A 21,253-nucleotide genomic window follows, 5' to 3' on the forward strand; every position below is an offset into this window, starting at 1 on the left:
GGCCCATAAGAAATTTTCCCAGATCTGATCATTCTATCCCATTCAGAGCTCCAGGGCACTTGGAGGGGGCTTCCAGTTGGGGGGGGGGGGGGGGGTTCTGGCCACCTGTGGATGTAGAGTGGAAAGCCCCTTTAAGGCTTTTTATAAACATTATAAGCAAACTAAAAAGACAAAACGCTTGTGGGGGGGAGGAGCTATTCAACACCTTTATAGAAGTGACCCCTCCTGATCACTTTCCCCCAGGGGGGCCCCGGGGGGCCGCTTCCCACCATGGACATCGCTGACAGCGGCTCTTCTTCTCCCCAGGATGTCCCTATATGGAGTGTGACGTCACCGCGGGGATTCCCACCCCTTGACTGTGACTCATAAGCTGTGCTGGGAAGTCCGGGCTCACCATGCTGAGCGGCAGACACAAAGAACACGCGGGCAGGAGAGAGGACATCCAGGCGGGTAAGAGGACCATGAGGAGCGGGCACGCCGGGCATGGGGGGGTCACACATCTCTATCTAACAACTTACATTCTACTCCATAGTCCTCGGAAAGTTGTATGTCCTCTTTTTTTTTAGTTGTGGAAGTTTTGTTGGGTGATACATTGTATTTTATATTGTATTTCCCTTTTTTTCCCTATGGGTGGAAGAACTTAGGTTGGGTGATGCCACCATAATTAGATCCTAGGACTGCTATCCGGAAAAGTCCATCTGTGAACCTTTTAATTGTGGTAGGACTACAAGTCCCAGCATCTCTGGTCTGGTTGAGATTCTCTGTGCCTTTGGTAGCACTACAAGTCCCATCATCTCTGTTCAGGTTGAGATTCTCTGTGCCTTTGGTGGGACTACAAGTCCCAGCATCTCTGGTCAGGTTGAGCTTCTCTGTGCCTTTGGTAGGACTACAAGTCCCAGCATCTCTGTTCAGGTTGAGCTTCTCTGTGCCTTTGGTAGGACTACAAGTCCCAGCATCTCTGTTCTGGTTGAGATTCTCTGTGCCTTTGGTGGGGCTACAAGTCCCAGCATCTCTGTTCAGGTTGAGACTCTCTGTGCCTTTGGTGGGACTACAAGTCCCAACATCCCTGTTTATGGAAAGATTTTTGAAGGATCATATGAGCTCTTTTATACAGTGGTGATCGTCATCAACAGCAGAAACTGGGACCATGTGACTTGAGACGAGGACAGAAAGTTTCAGGGTAAGCCCACCTATGACCATTATTTGTGGTGGGACTACAAGTCCCAACATCCCTGTTTATGGAAAGATTTTTGAAGGATCATATGAGCTCTTTTATACGGTGGTGATCGTCCTCAAAGTCATCAACAGCAGAAACTGGGACCATGTGACTTGAGACGAGGACAGAAAGTTTCAGGATAAGCCCACCTGCGACCCTAATTTTTGGTAGGACTAAAAGTCTCAGCGCCCTTGTTCAGGTTGAGATTCTCTGTGCCTTTGGTGGGACTACAGGTCCCAACATCTCTGGTCAGCCTGTAATTCTCTGTGCCTTCGAAGGATGATGGGAGTTTTTTTCATGGTGTTGATCGTCCTCGAAAGTCATCAACAGCGGAGACTGGGACCATGTGACTTGAGATGAGAACAAAAAGTTTCAGGGTAAGCTCACCTGTGACTCTTTAGTTGTGGTGGGACTACAAGTCCCAACATCCCTGTTTATGGAAAGATTTTTGAAGGATCATATGAGCTCTTCTATACGGTGGTGATCGTCCTCGAAAGTCATCAACAAGCGGAGACTGGGACCGTGTGACTTGAGACGAGGACAAAAAGTTTCAGGGTAAACCCACCTGTGGCCCTTATTTGTGGTGGGACTACAAGTCCCAACATCCCTGTTTATGGTAATATTCTCTGTGCCTTTGAAGGAGGATATGAGCTCTTTTATACGGTGGTGATCGTCTTCAAAGTCATCAACAGTGGAGACTAGGAGCATGTGACTTGAGACGAGAACAAATAGTTTCAGGATAAGCCCACCTGCGATCCCATTGAGAAGAGACCAGGAACAAAAAGTTTCAGGGTAAGCTCACTCCCTTTTAGTTGTGGTGGGACTACAGGTCCCAGCATCTCCATCCTGAGATTTTCTGTGGGCAGAAAGTTTCAGGGTAAGCCCACCTGTGGCCCTTATTTGTGGTGGGACTACAAGTCCCAACATCCCTGTTTCTGGTAATAATCTCTGTGCCTTTGAAGGAGGATATGAGCTCTTTTATACAGTGGTGATCGTCCTCAAAGTCAACAGCGGAGACTGGGACCATGTGGCTTAAGATGAGGACAAAACATTTCAGGATAAGCCCATCTGTGCTTCTGTAGAGAAGAGACGAGGACAACAAGTTTCAGGGTAAGCCCACCTGTGACCCTTTAGCTGTGGTGGGACTACAAGTCCCAGCATCTCCATCCATGTTGAGATTTTCTGTGCCTTTAAAGGACCATATTGTCTCTTTCTTAATGTTTTGGTCTTCCTCAAAGTCATCAACAGTGGAGACTGGGAGCGTGTGACTTGAGGCGAGGACAAAAAGTTTCAGGATAAGCCCATCTGTGACCTTTTAGCTGTGCTGGGACTACAAGTCCCAGCATCACCGATCATGCTAAGAATCTCTGTGGTCAGAATGTTTCAGGATAAGCCCCCCCTGTGATCCCGTTGAGAAGAGACAAGGACAAAAAGTTTCAGGGTAAGCCCATCTCTTGATCTTTTAGCTGTGGTGGGACTACAAGTCCCAGCATCTCCATCCATGTTGAGATTTTCTGTGCCTCTAAAGGACCATATTGTCTCTTTCTTAATGTGTTGGTCTTCCTCAAAGTCATCAGCGGTGGGACTGGGACCATGTGACTTGAGACGAGGACAAAACGTTTCAGGATAAGCCCATCAGTGACCTTTTAGCTGTAGTGGGACTACAAGTCCCAGCATCTCCATTCTTGCTGAGATTTTCTGTGCCTTTAAAGGACCATATCGTTTATTTTTTGAATGTGTTGGTCTTCCTCAAAGTCATCAACAATGGAGACTGGGAACTTGTGACTTGAGACGAGGACAAAAAGCTTCAGCATAAGTTCATTTGTAATCCTTTAGTTGTGGTGGGAGTGGGACTACAAGTCCCAGCATCTCTGTTCATGTTTAGATTTTGTATTCTTTTAAAGGATCATCTGGTCCCTAATGTGGTGGTCATCCTATCAGGGCTGGTGCAAGGATTTTTGACACCTTAGCGAAACCTCTTTTTGCCGCCACTTTGACTCCACCCTTGCCCACGTATACCCCTCCTTTTTAATGAAGTGCTCATCAAATGCAGCCTCCCCAGCGCCCATCAAATGCAGCCTCCCCAGTGCCCATCAAATGCAGCCTCCCCAGCGCCCATCAAATGCAGCCTCCCCAGTGCCCATCAAATGCAGCCTCCCCAGTGCCCATCAAATGCAGCCTCCCCAGCGCCCATCAAATGCAGCCTCCCCAGTGCCCATCAAATGCAGCCTCCCCAGTGCCCATCAAATGCAGCCTCCCCAGCGCCCATCAAATGCAGCCTCCCCAGTGCCCATCAAATGCAGCCTCCCCAGTGCCCACCAAATTCAGCCTCATTAGTGCCCATCAAATGCAGCCTACCAGCGCCCATCAAATGCAGCCTACCAGTGCCCATCAAATGCAGCCTACCAGCGCCCATCAAATGCAGCCTACCAGTGCCCATCAAATGCAGCCTACCAGCGCCCATCAAATGCAGCCTACCAGTGCCCATCAAATGCAGCCTACCAGCGCCCATCAAATGCAGCCTACCAGTGCCCATCAAATGCAGCCTACCAGTGCCCATCAAATGCAGCCTACCAGTGCCCATCAATGCAGCCTACCAGTGCCCATCAAATGCAGCCTACCAGCGCCCAACAATGCAGCCTACCAGTGCCCATTAAATGCAGCCTACCAGCGCCCAACAATGCAGCCTACCAGCGCCCAACAATGCAGCCTACCAGTGCCCATCAAATGCAGCCTCCCCAGTGCCCATCAATGCAGCCTCCCCAGTGCCCATCAATGCAGCCTCCCCAGCGCCCATCAATGCAGCCTCCCCAGCGCCCATCAATGCAGCCTCCCCAGCGCCCATCAATGCAGCCTCCCCAGCGCCCATCAATGCAGCCTCCCCAGCGCCCATCAAATGCAGCCTCACCAGTGCCCACCAAATTCAGCCTCATTAGTGCCCATCAAATGCAGCCTTATAAGTGCACATCAAATGCAGCCTACCAGCGCCCAACAATGCAGCCTACCAGTGCCCATCAAATGCAGCCTACCAGCGCCCAACAATGCAGCCTACCAGCGCCCATCAAATGCAGCCTACCAGCGCCCAACAATGCAGCCTACCAGCGCCCATCAAATGCAGCCTACCAGTGCCCATCAAATGCAGCCTACCAGTGCCCATCAAATGCAGCCTACCAGTGCCCATCAAATGCAGCCTACCAGTGCCCATCAAATGCAGCCTCACCAGTGCACATTAAATGCAGCCTCACCAGCGCCCATCAATGCAGTCTCACCAGTGCCCATCAAGGAATGTTTTCTTGCTTCCATTCATTCGGGAGTCGGGACAGACACGGTCCTCTGCCGCCACTGCGCCTCCTGACACTATGTGCGGACAGAGCGGCGGATGCCTGCTGATACTGAGACTTAGTTGCAACCAGGGTTATAGCGGCCAATCACCAACCTTTAGATCATTTTACCATCTGGTCCAAAATGTTGGTGGTAGCCTATTTTAACCCACTGGGTATCTATGGTACTGAAAAGGTAGTTGAATTGGCATAAGTGTGTGTGGGCATCATAAAATTGGAGATGATACAGGCCAACGCTGCTACCAGACAAAACTTTCTCTTGGCTAATTTGTATGATCGTGTGCCATAATAAAAACCTATTTCTGACTTCCATGGCAAGGCATGGTTTAGGCCAGTGATGAAGAACCTTGGCACCCCTAGATGTTTTGGAACTACATTTCCCACGATGCTCACCTACATTGCAGAGTGCATGAGCATCATGGGAAATGTAGTTCTGGGGTGCCAAGGTTCGCCATCACTGGTTTAGGCTGATGCCACAAGGCCGTGCGCTGACATGTGACTCTACGGATCCATTGTCTGGCAGAACAAGTTGGTTTTGTAGAAACAACTGTTCTGTGTGTTTTCGGTCTCGCCTGGATACTTAATAACGGCAATTCACTGATCCCGAGCAATGGCGAGGGATTTACCTGTAATCCTTACACCTGGAGACGGTCAACATACGGGCGTGGTGTGCGTGCGTAAAAAAGGTTATTCAATTTAGTGCTTCCTCCTTGCTCTAAGGCTAACCATACACATTGCAATCTGATTTTACAACCTCCTTTAACCACTTGCTTACCGGGCACTAAAACCCCCCTCCTGCCCAGACCAATTTTCAGCTTTCAGTGCTGACGCATTTTGAATGACAATTGCGCGTTCATACAACACTGTACCCAAATGAATTTTTTGTCATTTTTTTCCCACAAATAGAGATTTCTTTTGGTGGTATTTGATCATCTCTGCAGTTTTTATTTTTTGTTAAAAAAATAAAAAATACTGAATTTAAAAAATATATATATATATTTTTTTATATTTTGTTATAACATTTTGCAAACGGGTAATTTTTCTCCTTCGTTGATGTACGCTGATGAGGCTGCACTGATGGGATGTACTGATGGGCACTGATATTGCGGCACTGGTGGGCACTGGTGGGCACTGAGAGGTGGCACTGAAGGGCATTGATAGGTGGCACTGGTGGGCACTGAGAAGTTTCATTAATGTGGCATTGATGGGTGGCAGTGATGGGCACTGATGGGTGGCAGTAATGGGCACTGATAGGCAGCACTGCTATGTTGCTATGCTATGTTTCATTAATGTGGCATTGATCGGTGGCAGTGATGGGCACTGATGGGTGGCAGTAATGGGCACTGATAGGCAGCACTGCTATGAGGCACTGGTGGGCATTGATAGGTGGCACTCATGGGCATTGATAGGTGGCACTGGTGGTCACTGGCAGGGGGTACTGATGGCACAGATGAGGCAGATGTGCCTCCTTCCTCTTCGGGATCGATGTCCCTTTCCAGGGACGGACTGACAACTCATGGGGCCCCCGGGCAATAGAAGATTATGGGGCCCCCGGGCTTACAGATGGTCACCACGCCAGGAGGCAGTGCAGAGGCGGGGCAGCTAAAATCTTGGGATTTTCACATCAAAAGCATGTTGGTTTCAGACATATCAGGGACAGATGTAAAAAAAAAACACAGATTTTTACATACTGTCCCTGGTTTTACTGAGCCTGGCAACCCTGATGGGGCCCCCTAGTGGCATGGGGCCCTCGGGCAGTGCCCGAGTGCCTCAATGGTCAGTCCGCCCCTGTCCCTTTCACATAAGCCGGTGATCGGCTTTTTTTTTTCTCTCCTCACACTGTCAGCGTGAGGAGAAAAAAAAAAAAACGATTACTGGCTTTTGTTTACATCACGTAATCAGCTGTCATTGGCTGACAGCTGATCATGTGGTAAGGGGCCAGGACCGGCCCCTTACCCGAGTCTCAGTGACTCATGTGATCACAGCGCGCTCAGATCAGACAATAGCAAAAGTTACCCAAAGGATGGCGGTAAAGAGCAGAAAAACCACGTAGTACGTCTATTACGTCACTACGTTCGTGTTTGTTGGCTGACAAAGTCCTGCCGTGTGTATGCATACCAAGTTCACGGACAACGCCCCTTCGGGGCCAAAATCCGATCGTGTGTATGAGCCATAAGACTGTCCAAAATGACCGGAATTCGTATCCCTCCTATACGAATAGGAACCAGTTTTCTGCCAATACTTTGACTATACAACTGAGGAATGGCGAATGTTTAGGGAATTTCGAAGGCTATCGGACGGTAGCTCTGGGAAGTCCCAGACAAGTTGTCTTCTAGATGTCGTGTTTCAGTGCCAAGCTCAGTTCATTTCAAGGAACCGATGTACGGATAGATTTCCTGGTATTCGCCCTCATAAGACCTCATTTACATAACCGGCTCAGCTGAACTTCATGTTATTTCCTTCAAGTTGTAAACACGTCTAGTGAAAGTTCTGCAGGTCAGTGAGAATTTGCATATTAAATGTACACAACATACCATACTTGCTGGCTGGTGCGTTTATCATTAACCACTTCCGTACCGTAGGACGTCATATGGAGTCCAACCACAACAAACCGCACCATAAGAACGCCGCTTGATCGTTCTTACAGGCGGCGAGAGGGGACACCCCCTCGCCGTCATCCGGTGCTTCTCCAGGCTCTCCCGTGCCATCGGAGGTCCGGAGAACGAAGATCATAGAGATTTCCGGTCATCTCTATAAACGTCGGAGGCCCGGGCGCGATGTTATGACGTCACTCCCGAGTACCCTGAAGTAAACAAAGCCGCAATCGCGGCTGAAAGCATGAAATCGTGAATTTTTTGTCTTATTGCGGAGGTTCACCCTAAAAAACATCTATGTACCATCCCATCCAGCATACTTGTGTCAGCTATAGTATGTTTTTTTTTTTTTTTGCGCTGTATTTACCGTTTAATTGTGCATTTTCGTTTCAGACTCCTGCGGGAAGTAGGCGTTCCTATGAAGAGGGGAACATAATTGACGTCCGGCTATGGCGCGTCACGCGTTCCGAAAATAGCCGGAGTAGGACTCGGCTCTTCACGGCGCTATACGGCGCCTGCACACAGACTAGGAGCTGACTGCGCAGGCGCCGTATATATCCGAGTCCTATTTCGACTATTTTTGGAACGCGTGACGCGCCATAGCCGGGCGTCAATCATGTTCCCCTCATCATAGGAATGCCTATTTCCCCGCCGGAGTCTGAAACGAAACTAAGCGATTAAACGGTAAATACAGCGGCGAAAAAACCCCAAAAACATACTATAGCTGACGCAATTATGCTGGATGGGATGGTACATAAAAAAAAAAAAAAATTTAGGGTGAACCTTCGCTTTAAAGCGGAGGTCCGGTAAAAAAGAAAAAAATTAAAAGTCAGCAGCTACTAACACTGTAGAGGACACTTACCTGTCCTAGTCGCCAGCGATGTGGGCCCCCGCCGAGGCCGATCCTCGATCCTGGCAGCCCCAGGCGCCCCCATCCACAGTAAGGGAAACAGGCAGTGAAACCGATGCGGCTTCACTGCCCGTTTCCTACTGCGCATGCGTGAGCAGCGCAACGCTTTGTGAATGGGCCGGCTGCTTTCTGGGATACACACAGTTCCCAGAATGCAGCGCGCCCCATTCACAAGAAGAAACCGAGTGTAGGAGGAGGAAGAGAATCTACCGCGGAGGATGAAGAGGCAGATTCGGGACTTCCGCATAGCAACAGCTATTTCGGGTAAGTAAAACATTTTTATTTTTATTTTTGGAGTAACATTTTTTTTCAGGGTGGAACTCCACTTTAAAGAGGACCTGTCACACACTATTCCTATTACAAGGGATGTTTACATTCCTTGTAATAGGAATAAAAGTGATCAAAAAAAAAAAATGTAAAAAAAAGTGCAAGAATAAAAAAAAAAATTAAGTAATACACATATATATATATATATATATATATATATATATATATATAAAAATGAAAACGCCCCTGTCCCCAGTAGCTCGCGCTCAGAAGCGAACGCGCACGAAAGTCCCGCCCACATATGTAAACGCCGTTCAAACCACACATGTGAGGTATCGCCGCATGCGTTAGACCGAGAGCAATAATTCTAGCACTAGACCTCCTCTGTAACTCTAAACTGGTAACCTGTAAAAAAAAAATTTAAGCGTCGCCTTTGGAGATTTTTAAGTACTGAAGTTTGGCGCCATTCCATGAGTGTGTGCAATATAAAAGCCTGACAAGTTAGGTATCTATTTCCTCGGCATAACATCATCTTTTACATTATACAAAAACAAATTGGGCTAAATTTATTGTTTTGTTATTTTTTAATTCATGAAACCGTTTTTCTTTTTTAAAAAGGCATTTGAAAAATTATTGCGCAAATGCTGTGCAAGATAAAAAGTTGCAATGACCGCCACTTTATTCCATAGGGTGTTTGCTAAAAATATATATATATATATAATGTTTGGGGGTTCTGAGTAATTTTCTAGTAAAAAAATTAAGATTTTTACATGAAGGAGAGAAGTGCCAGAATAGGCGCGGTATGGAAGTAAAGAGGACCTGTATTCCAACCAGAACCTGCTATCACTTGCTTCTTGCGGCTATTTGTTTATAGCCGCTCCGTCGCGATCGCTCCCCGGAGCTGAAGAACGAGGAGAGCCGTGTGTAAACACGGCTTCCCCGTCCTTCACTATGGCGGCGCATCGATCGCGTCATTCCCTTTATAGGGAAGACACGATCGATGACGTCATTCCTACAGCCACACCCCCAAACAGTTGTAAACACATACACAGTGATCCCTAACTCCTACAGCGCCGCCTGTGGTTAACTCCCAAACTGCAACTGTCATTTTCACAATAAAGAATGCAATTTAAATGCATTTTTTGCTGTGAAAATGACAATGGTCCCAAAAATGTGTCAAAATTGTCCGAAGTGTCCGCCATAATGTCGCAGTCACGAAAAAAATTGCTGATCGCCGCCATTAGTAGTAAAAAAATAAAAAAAAATAAAAATGCAATAAAACTATCCCCTATTTTGTAAACACTATAAATTTTGCGCAAACCAATCGATAAACGCTTATTGCGATTTTTTTTACTAAAAATAGGTAGAAGAATACGTATCGGCCTAAACTGAGGAAAAAAAATGTTTTTATATATGTTTTTGGGGGATATTTATTACAGCAAAAAGTAAAAAATATTGCTTTTTTTTCAAAATTGTTGCTCTATTTTTGTTTATAGCGCAAAAACTAAAAACCGCAGATGTGATCAAATACCACCAAAAGAAAGCTCTATTTGTGGGGAAAAAAGGACGCCAATTTTGTTTGGGAGCCACGTCGCACGACCGCGCAATTGTCTGTTAAAGCGACGCAGTCCCGAACTGTAAAAACCCCTTGGGTCTTTAGGCTGCATATTGGTCCGGGGCTTAAGTGGTTAAAGCCAAAAAGTTTCTTCCAACGAAAACTTGTTTTTCTAGTATTAGTATACATGGGTTATAACCTTTTGCCAGTTTTATATTGCTCTCCATGTCCCTATCGGGGCGATCTAACCTCGCTACTTGTCCTGGGACCATTGCCAATAGCGTAAAAAGTGAGAAGGAATCCCAAATGTTTGGTTGGGAAATCATCCATTGGGACACCTGTTCTGGTGCCAACTTTCAGATGTGGGCTTTCCACTTCCTGTAGTATCTCTGGGACAGGATGTGCAGGAACATCTTCTCAATGGGGACACACACAGCAAGAAAATCCTGACAGGTTCCAAATCTTCTCCACTTTAAATCCCAAAAATATTACGTTTTTCTATAGATATGCCTTAACAGAAGGCATGTAAAAGCTCCTGAGATGCCCATTGGTCAGTTATGTGATATCTACCGGAGACACCATTGGAAACCTATGGCAGCAGGTCATGTGATCTGTGCCATAGACGCTTAGGGATGCCCCGATACCAGTTTTTTAACTACTTCTATACTGGACACTTTTACTCCCCTCCTGCCCAGTCCAATTTTCAGCTTTCAGCGCTGTCACACTTTGAATGACAATTGCGCGGTCATGCAACACTGTACCCATGTGACATTTTTATAATTTATTTCCACACAAATTGAGCTTTCTTTCGGTGGAATTTAATAACCACATGTTTTTTTTTATATTTTGCTAAAAAAAAATGAAAACATACCCAAAAAAAACAACAACAAATATATATATATATATATATATATATATATATATATATATATATATATATATTTTAGTTTCTGTAATAACTTTGTAATTTTGTAAATAAGTAATTTTTCTTCTTCACTGATATGCGCTGATGAGATGGCACCAATGGGCACTAATGGGAAACTAATATGCAGCATAAGTGGCACTGATGGGTGGCACTATTGGGCACTGATGAGGAGGAACTAATATGCAGCACTGATGGGCACTAATAGGTGGCACTGATGGGCGGCACTATTGGGCACTGATGAGGAGGAACTAATATGCAGCACTGATGGGCGGCACCAATTAGTACGGATGAGGAGGAAATAATATGCAACACTGATGGACACTGATATGCAACACTTATAGGTGGCACCAATGAGGAGACACTGGTGGGCAATAACAGGCATCTCTAATGGGCACTGATGGGCAATAACAGACATCACTGATGGGCACTGAAAGGCAGCACTGATGGGTACTGATTGGCATCACTAATGGGGCTGCACTGATAATCAGGGCACTCATTATCATTGCAGATGTCCCCACTGAGAAAACACGCTTATCGGCTTTCCTCTCCTTTAGGGCTGGGGAAAATATCGATTTGAATCTAGAATCAAGTTGAGAGGTCAAATTGATTCAGATTTTCAGCAAATCGATTTTTTTGATTTTTTTTTCACCAGAACCGGCACTGACACCGCGCCAGTCCTGAGGAGCTGCGGTCAGGAGTTTTTAGGCGAGGCCGCGGCTTCGGCCTAGTCCGTGGCCTGACCTAAAAACTGCTGCCCGCAGCTCCTCAGGACCGGTGCGGTGTCCATATAAAAAAAAATCGATTCTAATCGTGATTGATTCAATCAATCACGATTCAAAATGACTGATTCATTTGATTTGATCTGATTTGATTAAAAAAAACAGTTTTTTTTCCCGTTACCAGTCTGGCTGCTGTGTTCCGGGCGACTTGTAGACGCAAAATTTGGTATTTGAGGTAGAGGGAGTTTGCGTAGTCGAGTCGGGAATCAATGATTGTTCCAACTACTACTGCTGTGTCCTCTTCCGGGATGAAGGCGATGAGTCTACGCAGCGGGCGGAGAAGGTGGTGAGATCCGCTGACCACTGATCCTACCAGTCAGTCCGGCCAATCACACTACAGGTGCCACTGACTCCGGAATAGTTTACAACATTTGTGGTTCACATCATAATAATGGGCATGAGGGTCAACTGGAAGTTTTCCAGCATTCTGGAAGATCTTTGTGAGAACGCGTTGGCACAAAAATAAGAACTACCAGTTCTTTTGGGATCACAAGGTTCCTTCTTTACACAACCGGAGATGATGTATATTGTTTGTATACGTTTCAGCCGCCCTGGCACGCTCTTGTGAAATGGCCTCCCGTCAGATGTTCAGTGAGGCACAATGTTTACTGAGAAACCGGTTTGATTCAGACTTCCTGTGACACTTTTCTTCCAGAACAAGATAAACCCGTCTCCACTTTTACAATTTCCTTGTTACTGTTGATTGCACCATTTTCATAACAGTAATTCCCCAGCAAGCACGAGGAACATGCTATAAACTTTACATCAACAGCGGATCAAAAAGATTTTTGAAGAATCTCTTTGTTGCCTTATATACCTTATTTGCCGGCGTATAAGACGACCCCCTAATTTTCCAGCTAAAATATTGGTTTTGGGATATACTCACTGTATAAGACGACCCCTCACTGTGCCATTATACATGCCTCACTGTGCCATTACACAAGCCTCACTGTGCCATTATTACATGCCTCACTGTGCCATTATTACATGCCTCACTGTGCCATTACACATGCCTCACTGTGCCATTACACAAGCCTCACTGTGCCATTATTACATGCCTCACTGTGCCATTATTACATGCCTCACTGTGCCATTATTACATGCCTCACTGTGCCATTACACATGCCTCACTGTGCCATTACACAAGCCTCACTGTGCCATTACACAAGCCTCACTGTGCCATTATTACATGCCTCACTGTGCCATTACACATGCCTCACTGTGCCATTACACATGCCTCACTGTGCCATTATTACATGCCTCACTGTGCCATTATACATGCCTCACTGTGCCATTACACATGCCTCACTGTGCCATTATTACGTGCCTCACTGTACTATTATTGCATGCCTCACTGTGCTATTACACATGCCTCACTGTGCCATTATACATGCCTCACTGTGCCATTATACATGCCTCACTGTGCCATTACATATGCCTCACTGTGCCATTATTACATGCCTTACTGTGCCATTACACATGCCTCACTGTGCCATTATTACGGGCCTCACTGTGCTATTATTACATGCCTCACTGTGCTATTATTACATGCCTCACTGTGCCATTATACATGCCTCCCGGTGCAATTATTACATGCCTCACTGTGCCATTGCCGACCTCACTGTGCCATTGCCAACCTCACTGTACCATTCCATTCCATGCCTCGACGATCTCTCTACCTTCTCCTATTTGCAGAGTATGTCAGATGGCGGCCATCCATTATTCAAAAGCCGTGCCTCCTCCTCAGGCTGTTCCGTGATAGGCGGAACACTAATTTTCCCAGCAGAGCCTCTGTTCAGTGTTCCGCCTATCACGGATGTCCTCTCGTCCGAGGGCGAGGAAGAGAAGGCATCCGTGATAGGCAGAACACTGAACAGAGGCTCTGCTGGGAAAATTAGTGTTCTGCCTATCACGGAACAGTCTAAGGAGGAGGCGCGGCTTTTGAATAATGGATGGCCGCCGTCTGACAGACAGGTACCCGGCGTATAAGATGACCCCTGACTTTTGGGGCATGATTTTAGATGCAAAAAGTCGTCTTATATGCCAGAAAATACAGTAAACCTCTTGACCTCCAGGCCTTTTTTTTTTTTTTTACTTTTTGTTTACATGTATATAAAAAAAGATTTTGCTAGAAAATTAGCTAGAACCCCCGAAATGTTATATATTTTTTTAAAGCAGAGGCCCTATAGAATAAATTGGCAGGTGTTGCAATTTTTTTTATCGCATGGTATTTGCGCAGCGGCTTTTCGAACACATTTTTATTTGGGAAAGAAAAATACACTTTTTTGCATTTTAATGCAAAAGGCACAACACATAACCCAATTTCTTTTAAATATATAATAGATACCTTAGATGTAATGATTTAAAATTGCGCACGCCTGTGCACCGGCGACACACTGCGTACATTTTGCTATCTATAGCGACGCTTTAAAAGCCTTTAGGCCTCATACACACAATGGTCAAGAGGACAACGGTCTGAAGGACCGTTTTTTTTCATCGGTCAAACCCGATCGTGTGTGGGCCCCATAGGTTATTTAACCTTCGGTTAAAAAAAAGCCAACTTGCTTTAGAATTAACGATAGGTCAAAACCGATCGTTAGTATGCACAACCATCGGTTAAAAATCCACGCATGCTCAGAATCAAGTCGACGCATGCTTGGAAGCATTGAACTTCGTTTTTTTCAGCACGTCGTTGTGTTTTACATCACCGCGTTCTGACCCGATCGGTTATTTAACCGATGGTGTGTGGGCGCAATGGACCATCAGTCAGCTTTATCGGTTAACCTAGGACAACGGTCCGTTGTCCTCTGGTTAACCTATCGTGTGTACGAGGCTTTACAGTTTACCACTTTAGATGTACAGAGGAGGTCTGGTGCTTGAATTACTGCCCATGATCTGACGTTCATGGCGATACCTCACATGTGTGGCACGATTGCTGTATACGTGCATGCATGCGGGACCATGACAGGTACTCTTTATGGAGAGATCTGGGGTCTATAAGATTCCAATTCCCTCCCCTGCCCTTTATAAGCATTCAAAACACCAAAATCAGTGTTTTGGAATGCTTTCCATTTTTTATTTAAATGGCGCAGTTGACATCCAGGTTAACCTGGAATTGATGTCATGTCATCGCTTCTGCGTTACCATAAAGAACAGCTGATCAAAGCCAGGGTGAGATGTGGATATTCCAGTGGGGGGGGGGGGGGAGATGTGGACATTATAGTGGGGGGAAATGTGCATATTACAGTGGGGAAATGTGGATATTACTAATATCCACATCTCCCCCACTGTAATATCCACATCTCCCCACTGTAATATCCAGATCCCCCCCCCCCCACACTGTAATATCCAGACCCCCCCCCACACTGTAATATCCACATCCCCCCCCACTTTAATATCCACATCTCCCCCACTGTATATACGTTTGTCTGCTAGGGGAGCTCACCTAGGCCTCCACCGGGTGTACCAAGATGGCCGCCGCTTCGGAGCAAGGCCGAAGCCACGGCCTTTCCTATGGCCGAGGCAGCGGAGCTTAATCCGCAGATCACGTGGTGTGCCAATCCGAACATAGTGACCCATTCGAATCAATGACGATCCGTTGCACCACTAGTGTACAGTATTATCACTGATCATTGTATTAGTCTCACTAGCGACATCAGTGTCCGTATCCCTTCCAGCCATTGTCAGTTAGCACCAGCTTGTCTGCCACACTGTCACAGTCACGCTACAAGTAGCTTATCACCGCCATTACTAATATAGTGTCTGTATGGATCAGTATCTTGATCATGATTAAAATTTGGGTTTTACCAAAGGCATGTAGCAGAAGACATTTTGGCCTACATTTATGAAGGGTTGGGCTGAAATCACTTGGCCGTATTTGGACAAGGTCAATGACCAAATATGGCCAAGTGAGTTGAGCCCATCCTAGGCTCAACTCTACATTAGATATACACTTTAAGGTCAACTTATTAAGTTTAAGGTCAATGTATTTATTTTCCAAAAGTTTATTGAAACATTATTCAGTTTACACATTTCTAAAATAAATATTTATTAACTTTAAGCTCAACTTAAACACGTTTATCAAACAGAGAAGAGCTGAGATGCTGATGATCACGGGTGATCTCTCAGGTGTGCCAGTTTATGAAGCCGAGATGAGGAGTGGAGAACATGTTTTTCACTTCTCATCACAAGACACATCCTTCTGTCATTCACTTTTACACAGATGACCAGTTTATGAAGGTGAGATCTGAGGATCTCACTGGCTATCTCTGTAAAATATAGGGGTGTCCCGATACCAGTATCGGGACCGATACCGAGTATTTGCGGGAGTACTCGTACTCCCGCAAATCCCCCCGATACTGAAATAGAATACTTGTTTCCCCCCCGCCCACGCAAAGCCGCCGCCGTTAATCAGCGTGCGGGGAACATTACAGATTTCTTTTGAATAGCTGTATCCCCGCTGCGTATAGACACTCCCCCTTGCGCGGGATTGGACGGATGATCTGTCCAATCCCGCGCAAGGGGGGGTGTCTATACGCGGCAGGGATACAGCTATTCAAACGAAAGCTGTAATGTTCCCCGCACGCTGATTAACGGCGACACGTGTGGCATCATCAAGGTATGTAGGACATGGCTGCATTATGTGGGAGGCATGGCTGCATTATGTGGGGGACATGGCTGCATTATGTGGGGGACATGGCTGGAATATGTGGGGGACATGGCTGGAATATGTGGGGGACATGGCTGGAATATGTGGGGGACATGGCTGGAATATGTGGGGGACATGGCTGCATATGGGGGGGACATGGCTGCATATGTGGGGGGACATGGCTGCATTTGGGGACACATTTAAAAAAGTATCGGTATTCGGTATCGGCGAGTACATAAAAAAAAGTATCGGTACTTGTACTCGGTCCTAAAAAAGTGGTATCGGGACAACCCTAGTAAAATATCTCCGTCCCAGATTCTCCAGCTCAGAGGTTGAGGATATGGGTGAGAAGCTGCTGCTCCTAATATCAGCAAAAGCAAGCTTAAAGATTGATATAAATAATAACTATATATGTTTATGTATATAGGTGATATATATATATATATATGTATTACACACACATACACAGTATAGTTATAATGTATTTTCTTTTAGGACCCATTCACATCTGAGCAATGCAGAATTGTTGGCAGAATTGTGCAATTCTTTCCACAATTCCAAATTGCTCTAAAATTCATTGTTAATGGCACCCCAAATGCAGTTAGCAAACATGCATTTTGCCACACATTTTGTAATTTGACAAATACTCTAGCAACTTGCCAAAATGCTCCATGCCCAAAATGTACATTTTGATGCTTTTTTTAACATGCATTTTGGCTCATTTCTTTACCTGCGTTTTGGAGTGCGTTCCAGAAACACATGCAAAAAGCATGATATGCTTGCAGTGTCATTAATTGTTAATGGCATCCCAAAAGTGGCTAGCAAATGTGTGGTTTGCCAAAATACGCATAAAAAGCAAATCAAAATGCACGTTAAAAAGGTGTCAAACTATATGCTAAAAAAAGCGCCAAAGTGTGCATTACATACCATACCAAAATGCATCTTAAAATAACCTGTGCCAAAATGTGTGCTAAAGGACCAAAATATGTGTTTAAAAAAATGCACAATAAAAAAATTGGCCAGACGTGTGTTAAAAAAATATGCCATGTTAAAAAAAAATGCCAAAATATGCATAAATAATGCCAAAATTAGCAATTAAAAACACACATTTAAACAATGTGCCAAAATATTTGTAAAAAAACTGAGTTAAAAAAGCGCTTATTATTTTCATGTAATAACACAGCGTTTTTAACTTTGGTTTCACTTTTAAAAACTCAGCTGCTCTGTAATCACACAGGTGTATGAGGAGATCACAGGCAGCCCCTCCCCCTTCTACTCAGATCTCAGGTGTTCTCAGAGGAAAAACTTCTCATCTATTCTCCTTCTGAGAACAAATGTTCTCCGCTTCATAAACAGGGTGCCAGAGGAGAAGATTTTTCTCTGAGAACTGAAATGAGATAAATTATCAATGTTTGATAAACGTACACCTCAGGACGAGAAGGAAGTTGTTGAAGTCGGGGTTGGCTAAAGTGTTTATTACACAGCGATAAACATCAAAAGTCGAGAAAGCCACTAAAACCTCCAAACCTTTAGCAGAAAGAACCAAGGTCTATAACAAATGTAGGGCAGTGTGTGGAACATACACAGGAAGAAAGCTGTGACTATAAGTCGTATTTAAACATTTCGAAGGTTATCTTGATGGAGTGATGGGTGGGCGGAGTTACTGGGCAGCTTTTAATATTTTTGGAAACTCTGGCGGTGAGAATTCTCTCTCGTGGTTTATGTCGCCTTCATAGAACCGTGACGTGTCCCCCTCACCCAGCTAACTGCTCAGCTGTCTGTTCTTCACCATTTGCCAAAAACCCAAAAGACCAGATTTGCATGGACTAACCCTTTAACCACTTAAGCCCCGGACCATTTTGTAGCTTAAAGACCAGGCCACTTTTTGCGATTCGCCACTGCGTCGCTTTAACTGGACGTGCGACGTGGCTCTAGGGTTGCCACCTCATCCCTTTAAAAAGGAACACATATTAATTACACAGGTTTTGTGGCTAATTAAGGTGGTAATTAGACTCATTTGGTGCCTTACCTGCATTAAATTAACCTCAGAACCTGTGTAATTCATATGTGTTCCTTTTTAAAGGGATGAGGTGGCAACTCTACGTGGCTCCCAAACAAAATCGGCGTCCTTTTTTCCCCACAAATAGAGCTTTATTTTGGTGGTATTTGATCACCTCTGCGGTTTTTATTTTTTGCGCTATAAACAAAAATAGAGCGACACTTTTGAAAAAAAAATCTATATTTTTTACTTTTTGCTATAATAAATATCCCCCAAAAATATATAAAAAAATATGTTTTTCCTCAGTTTAGGCCGATACGTATTCTTTTACCTATTTTTGGTAAAAAAAAATTGCAATAAGCGTTTATTGATTGGTTTGTGCAAAATTTATAGCGTCTACCAAATAGGGGATAGTTTTATTGCATTTTTATAAAAAAAAACATTTTTTCTAGTAATGGCGGCGATCAGCGATTTTTATTGCGACATTATGGCGGACACACTTTTGACACTATTTTGGGACCATTGTCATTTTTACTGCGAGCAGTGCTATAAAAATGCACTGGTTACTGTAAAAATTACACTGGCAGTGAAGAGGTTAACCAGGAGGGGGCGCTGTAGGGGTTGAGTGTTCATTTCTATGCACCGCAGCACACCATTTTTTTTATAGGAACTGAACTAGTAGGACATAAGGCAAATTTCCTTGTCTATGCGCTTAGACTGCGTATGGTGCCATGCATTGTGACATCAGATTTACGTTTTTTTTTTTACTTTATTGAAATGTCACAACATTTTATTTTATTAATTTCTATGTGCCGCAGCACACCTTTTTTTTGTTGTTATAGGAACTGAACTAGTAGGAGATAAGGCAAATTTTCTATTTGCTTAGACTACGAATGGTGCCATGCATTGTGACATCAGATTTAAGTGTTTTTGTTTTGTTTTAACTTTATTGAAATGTCACAAAATGACATTTTATTCATTTCTTTGCGCTGCAGCACACCATTTTTTTTATTGGAACTGAACTATTAGGACATAAGGCAGATTTCAGTGTTTTTCTTTTTGTTTTAACTTTATTGAAATGTCACAAAATTAAATTGTATTAATTTCTGTGCGCCGCAGTGCTAACATTTTTTTTATAGGAACTGAACTAGTAGGACATAAGGCAAATTTCCTTGTCTATGCGTTTAGACTGCGTATGGTGCCATGCATTGTGACATCAGATTTAAGTGTTTTTGTTTTGTTTTTAACTTTATTGAAATGTCACAAAATTACATTTTTATTAATTTCTATGCGCTTAGACTGCGTATGGTGCGAATGAGCCCTAAGGCCCCTTTCAGACGGACGGATAGAATGGTGCTTTTAGCTGCGGATTTTCTATTTTTCTACCGCAACTAAAAGCACACAAGGTTTTCCTATGGCCCCATTCACACACAGCGTTTACGTGCGATTTAGTTGCATGCGGTTTGGTGCGAATAGAAAAAATAGAATTGAATGCGTCCAGGTGCGATGTAGCGCAGCTATATGCACATAACCGCAGGTAATCGCGGATAGCAGCGTTGAAAAAAAAAAAAAGAACATCAGGAAGCACATCATAATCCCAAAAAATAAAAGGGGTTGCTATGGAAATGAATACCGCAGCTAAACGCGGCCGCAATTAAACGCACGTAAAAGCATGTAATCGCAATGTGCAAATGCAGCTAATCGCAGTGCCTGGAGCCTTGAATTTCACAAAACATTGGTAGTGCTTTTTACTTCGGCAAAACAGCCGTCCGTCTGAAAGGGGCCTTAATTGTTTTTGTTCCTTTTTTTTTTTTGTACGAGACGCAGTTGCTTCGCTGCGTCACAGGCAGTTCTTGTTTCACGCACAGCAGCCGACCTCGCCTGACTCTGCACATGGCGTGTTCCTTCCCGGCCACTCATCCACAGTAAATTCTTTGTCTGCTAAGCTGATGAAACAGACGGCAAAGGAAAGTAGGGGATGGGGTCACAGATGGCAGGCTGTCGCTGATGTTACGGCGTGGTGTCATCACCTGATCTGTCCGTCATCCTCTTACACCTACGAGTCGCTTTGCACACAGGAGGAAGTTGGGTTGGGGCGCGCTGCGACTCAAAGACCTTTTGTGCTTTTTTTCAGGAAGTGGTTTAGTCATTAAATGTCTAACTGGCGATGTGTCGGTAATGACGCTCGGTGTTTATTGCTTTGGACTTGGTCCTCCAAGTGGTGGCAGCATACAGCTGAACTCTAGACGGAAGTGAAAAAACAAACACAAAAAAAAAAACGATTTTTACAGTTGTGTATTCTTTTTTTTTTTTTAAATGCAGCTAGTACAAGTACCTAAATTCGACTTGGTTTGTTGTCACCCTCTGTACAGTAAAATGCAGCTAGTACAAGTACCTGAATCTTATATGGTTATTAGCCTATTGACATCTTCCATACAGTACAATGCAGCTAGTACAAGTACCTGAATCTTACATCGTTGTTTGCTTCTTGTCACCCTCTGTACAGTACAATGCAGCTAGTACAAGTACCTGAATCTTACTTGGTTATTAGCTTATTGACATCTTTCATACAGTACAATGCAGCTAGTACAAGTACCTGAATCTTACATCGTTGTTTGCTTCTTGTCACCCTCTGTACAGTACAATGCAGCTAGTACAAGTACCTGAATCTTATATGGTTATTAGCCTATTGACATCTTCCATACAATAAAATGCAGCTAGTACAGGGTTTGACAAATTTGCTTGGAATCTAGGAGCCAGCTAAAAAAGTTAGGAGCCAGAAAACGCGCCCCGTCCCGACGAGCTTGCGCGCAGAAGCGAACACATACGCGAGCAGCGCCCGCATATGTAAACTGTGTTCAAACCACACATGAGAGGTATCGCCGCGATTGGTAGAGCGAGAGCAATAATTCTAGCCCTAGACCTCCTCTGTAACTCAAAACATGCAACCTATAGATTTTTTTAAACGTCTCCTATGACGATTTTAAAGGTTAAAAGTTTGTCGCCATTCCACGAGCGG

The 21,253-nt window shown here is 44.6% G+C and overlaps 1 protein-coding gene across 1 annotated transcript in view; it reads left to right on the forward strand.

The window, feature by feature from the left end:
- The first annotated feature begins 367 nt into the window (after positions 1–367).
- LOC120916457 (protein BTG3-like) overlaps positions 368–21,253 on the forward strand; it is a 36,333-nt gene continuing 15,447 nt past the window's right edge. The window contains exon 1 of the mRNA XM_040327431.1: positions 368–450. Coding sequence (XP_040183365.1) covers positions 396–450 — 55 coding nt within the window. The 5' untranslated portion in view covers positions 368–395. The remainder of the gene's footprint in view (positions 451–21,253) is intronic.

The sequence above is a fragment of the Rana temporaria genome, chromosome 10 (assembly GCF_905171775.1).
Source record: "Rana temporaria chromosome 10, aRanTem1.1, whole genome shotgun sequence".
NCBI lineage: Eukaryota > Metazoa > Chordata > Amphibia > Anura > Ranidae > Rana > Rana temporaria.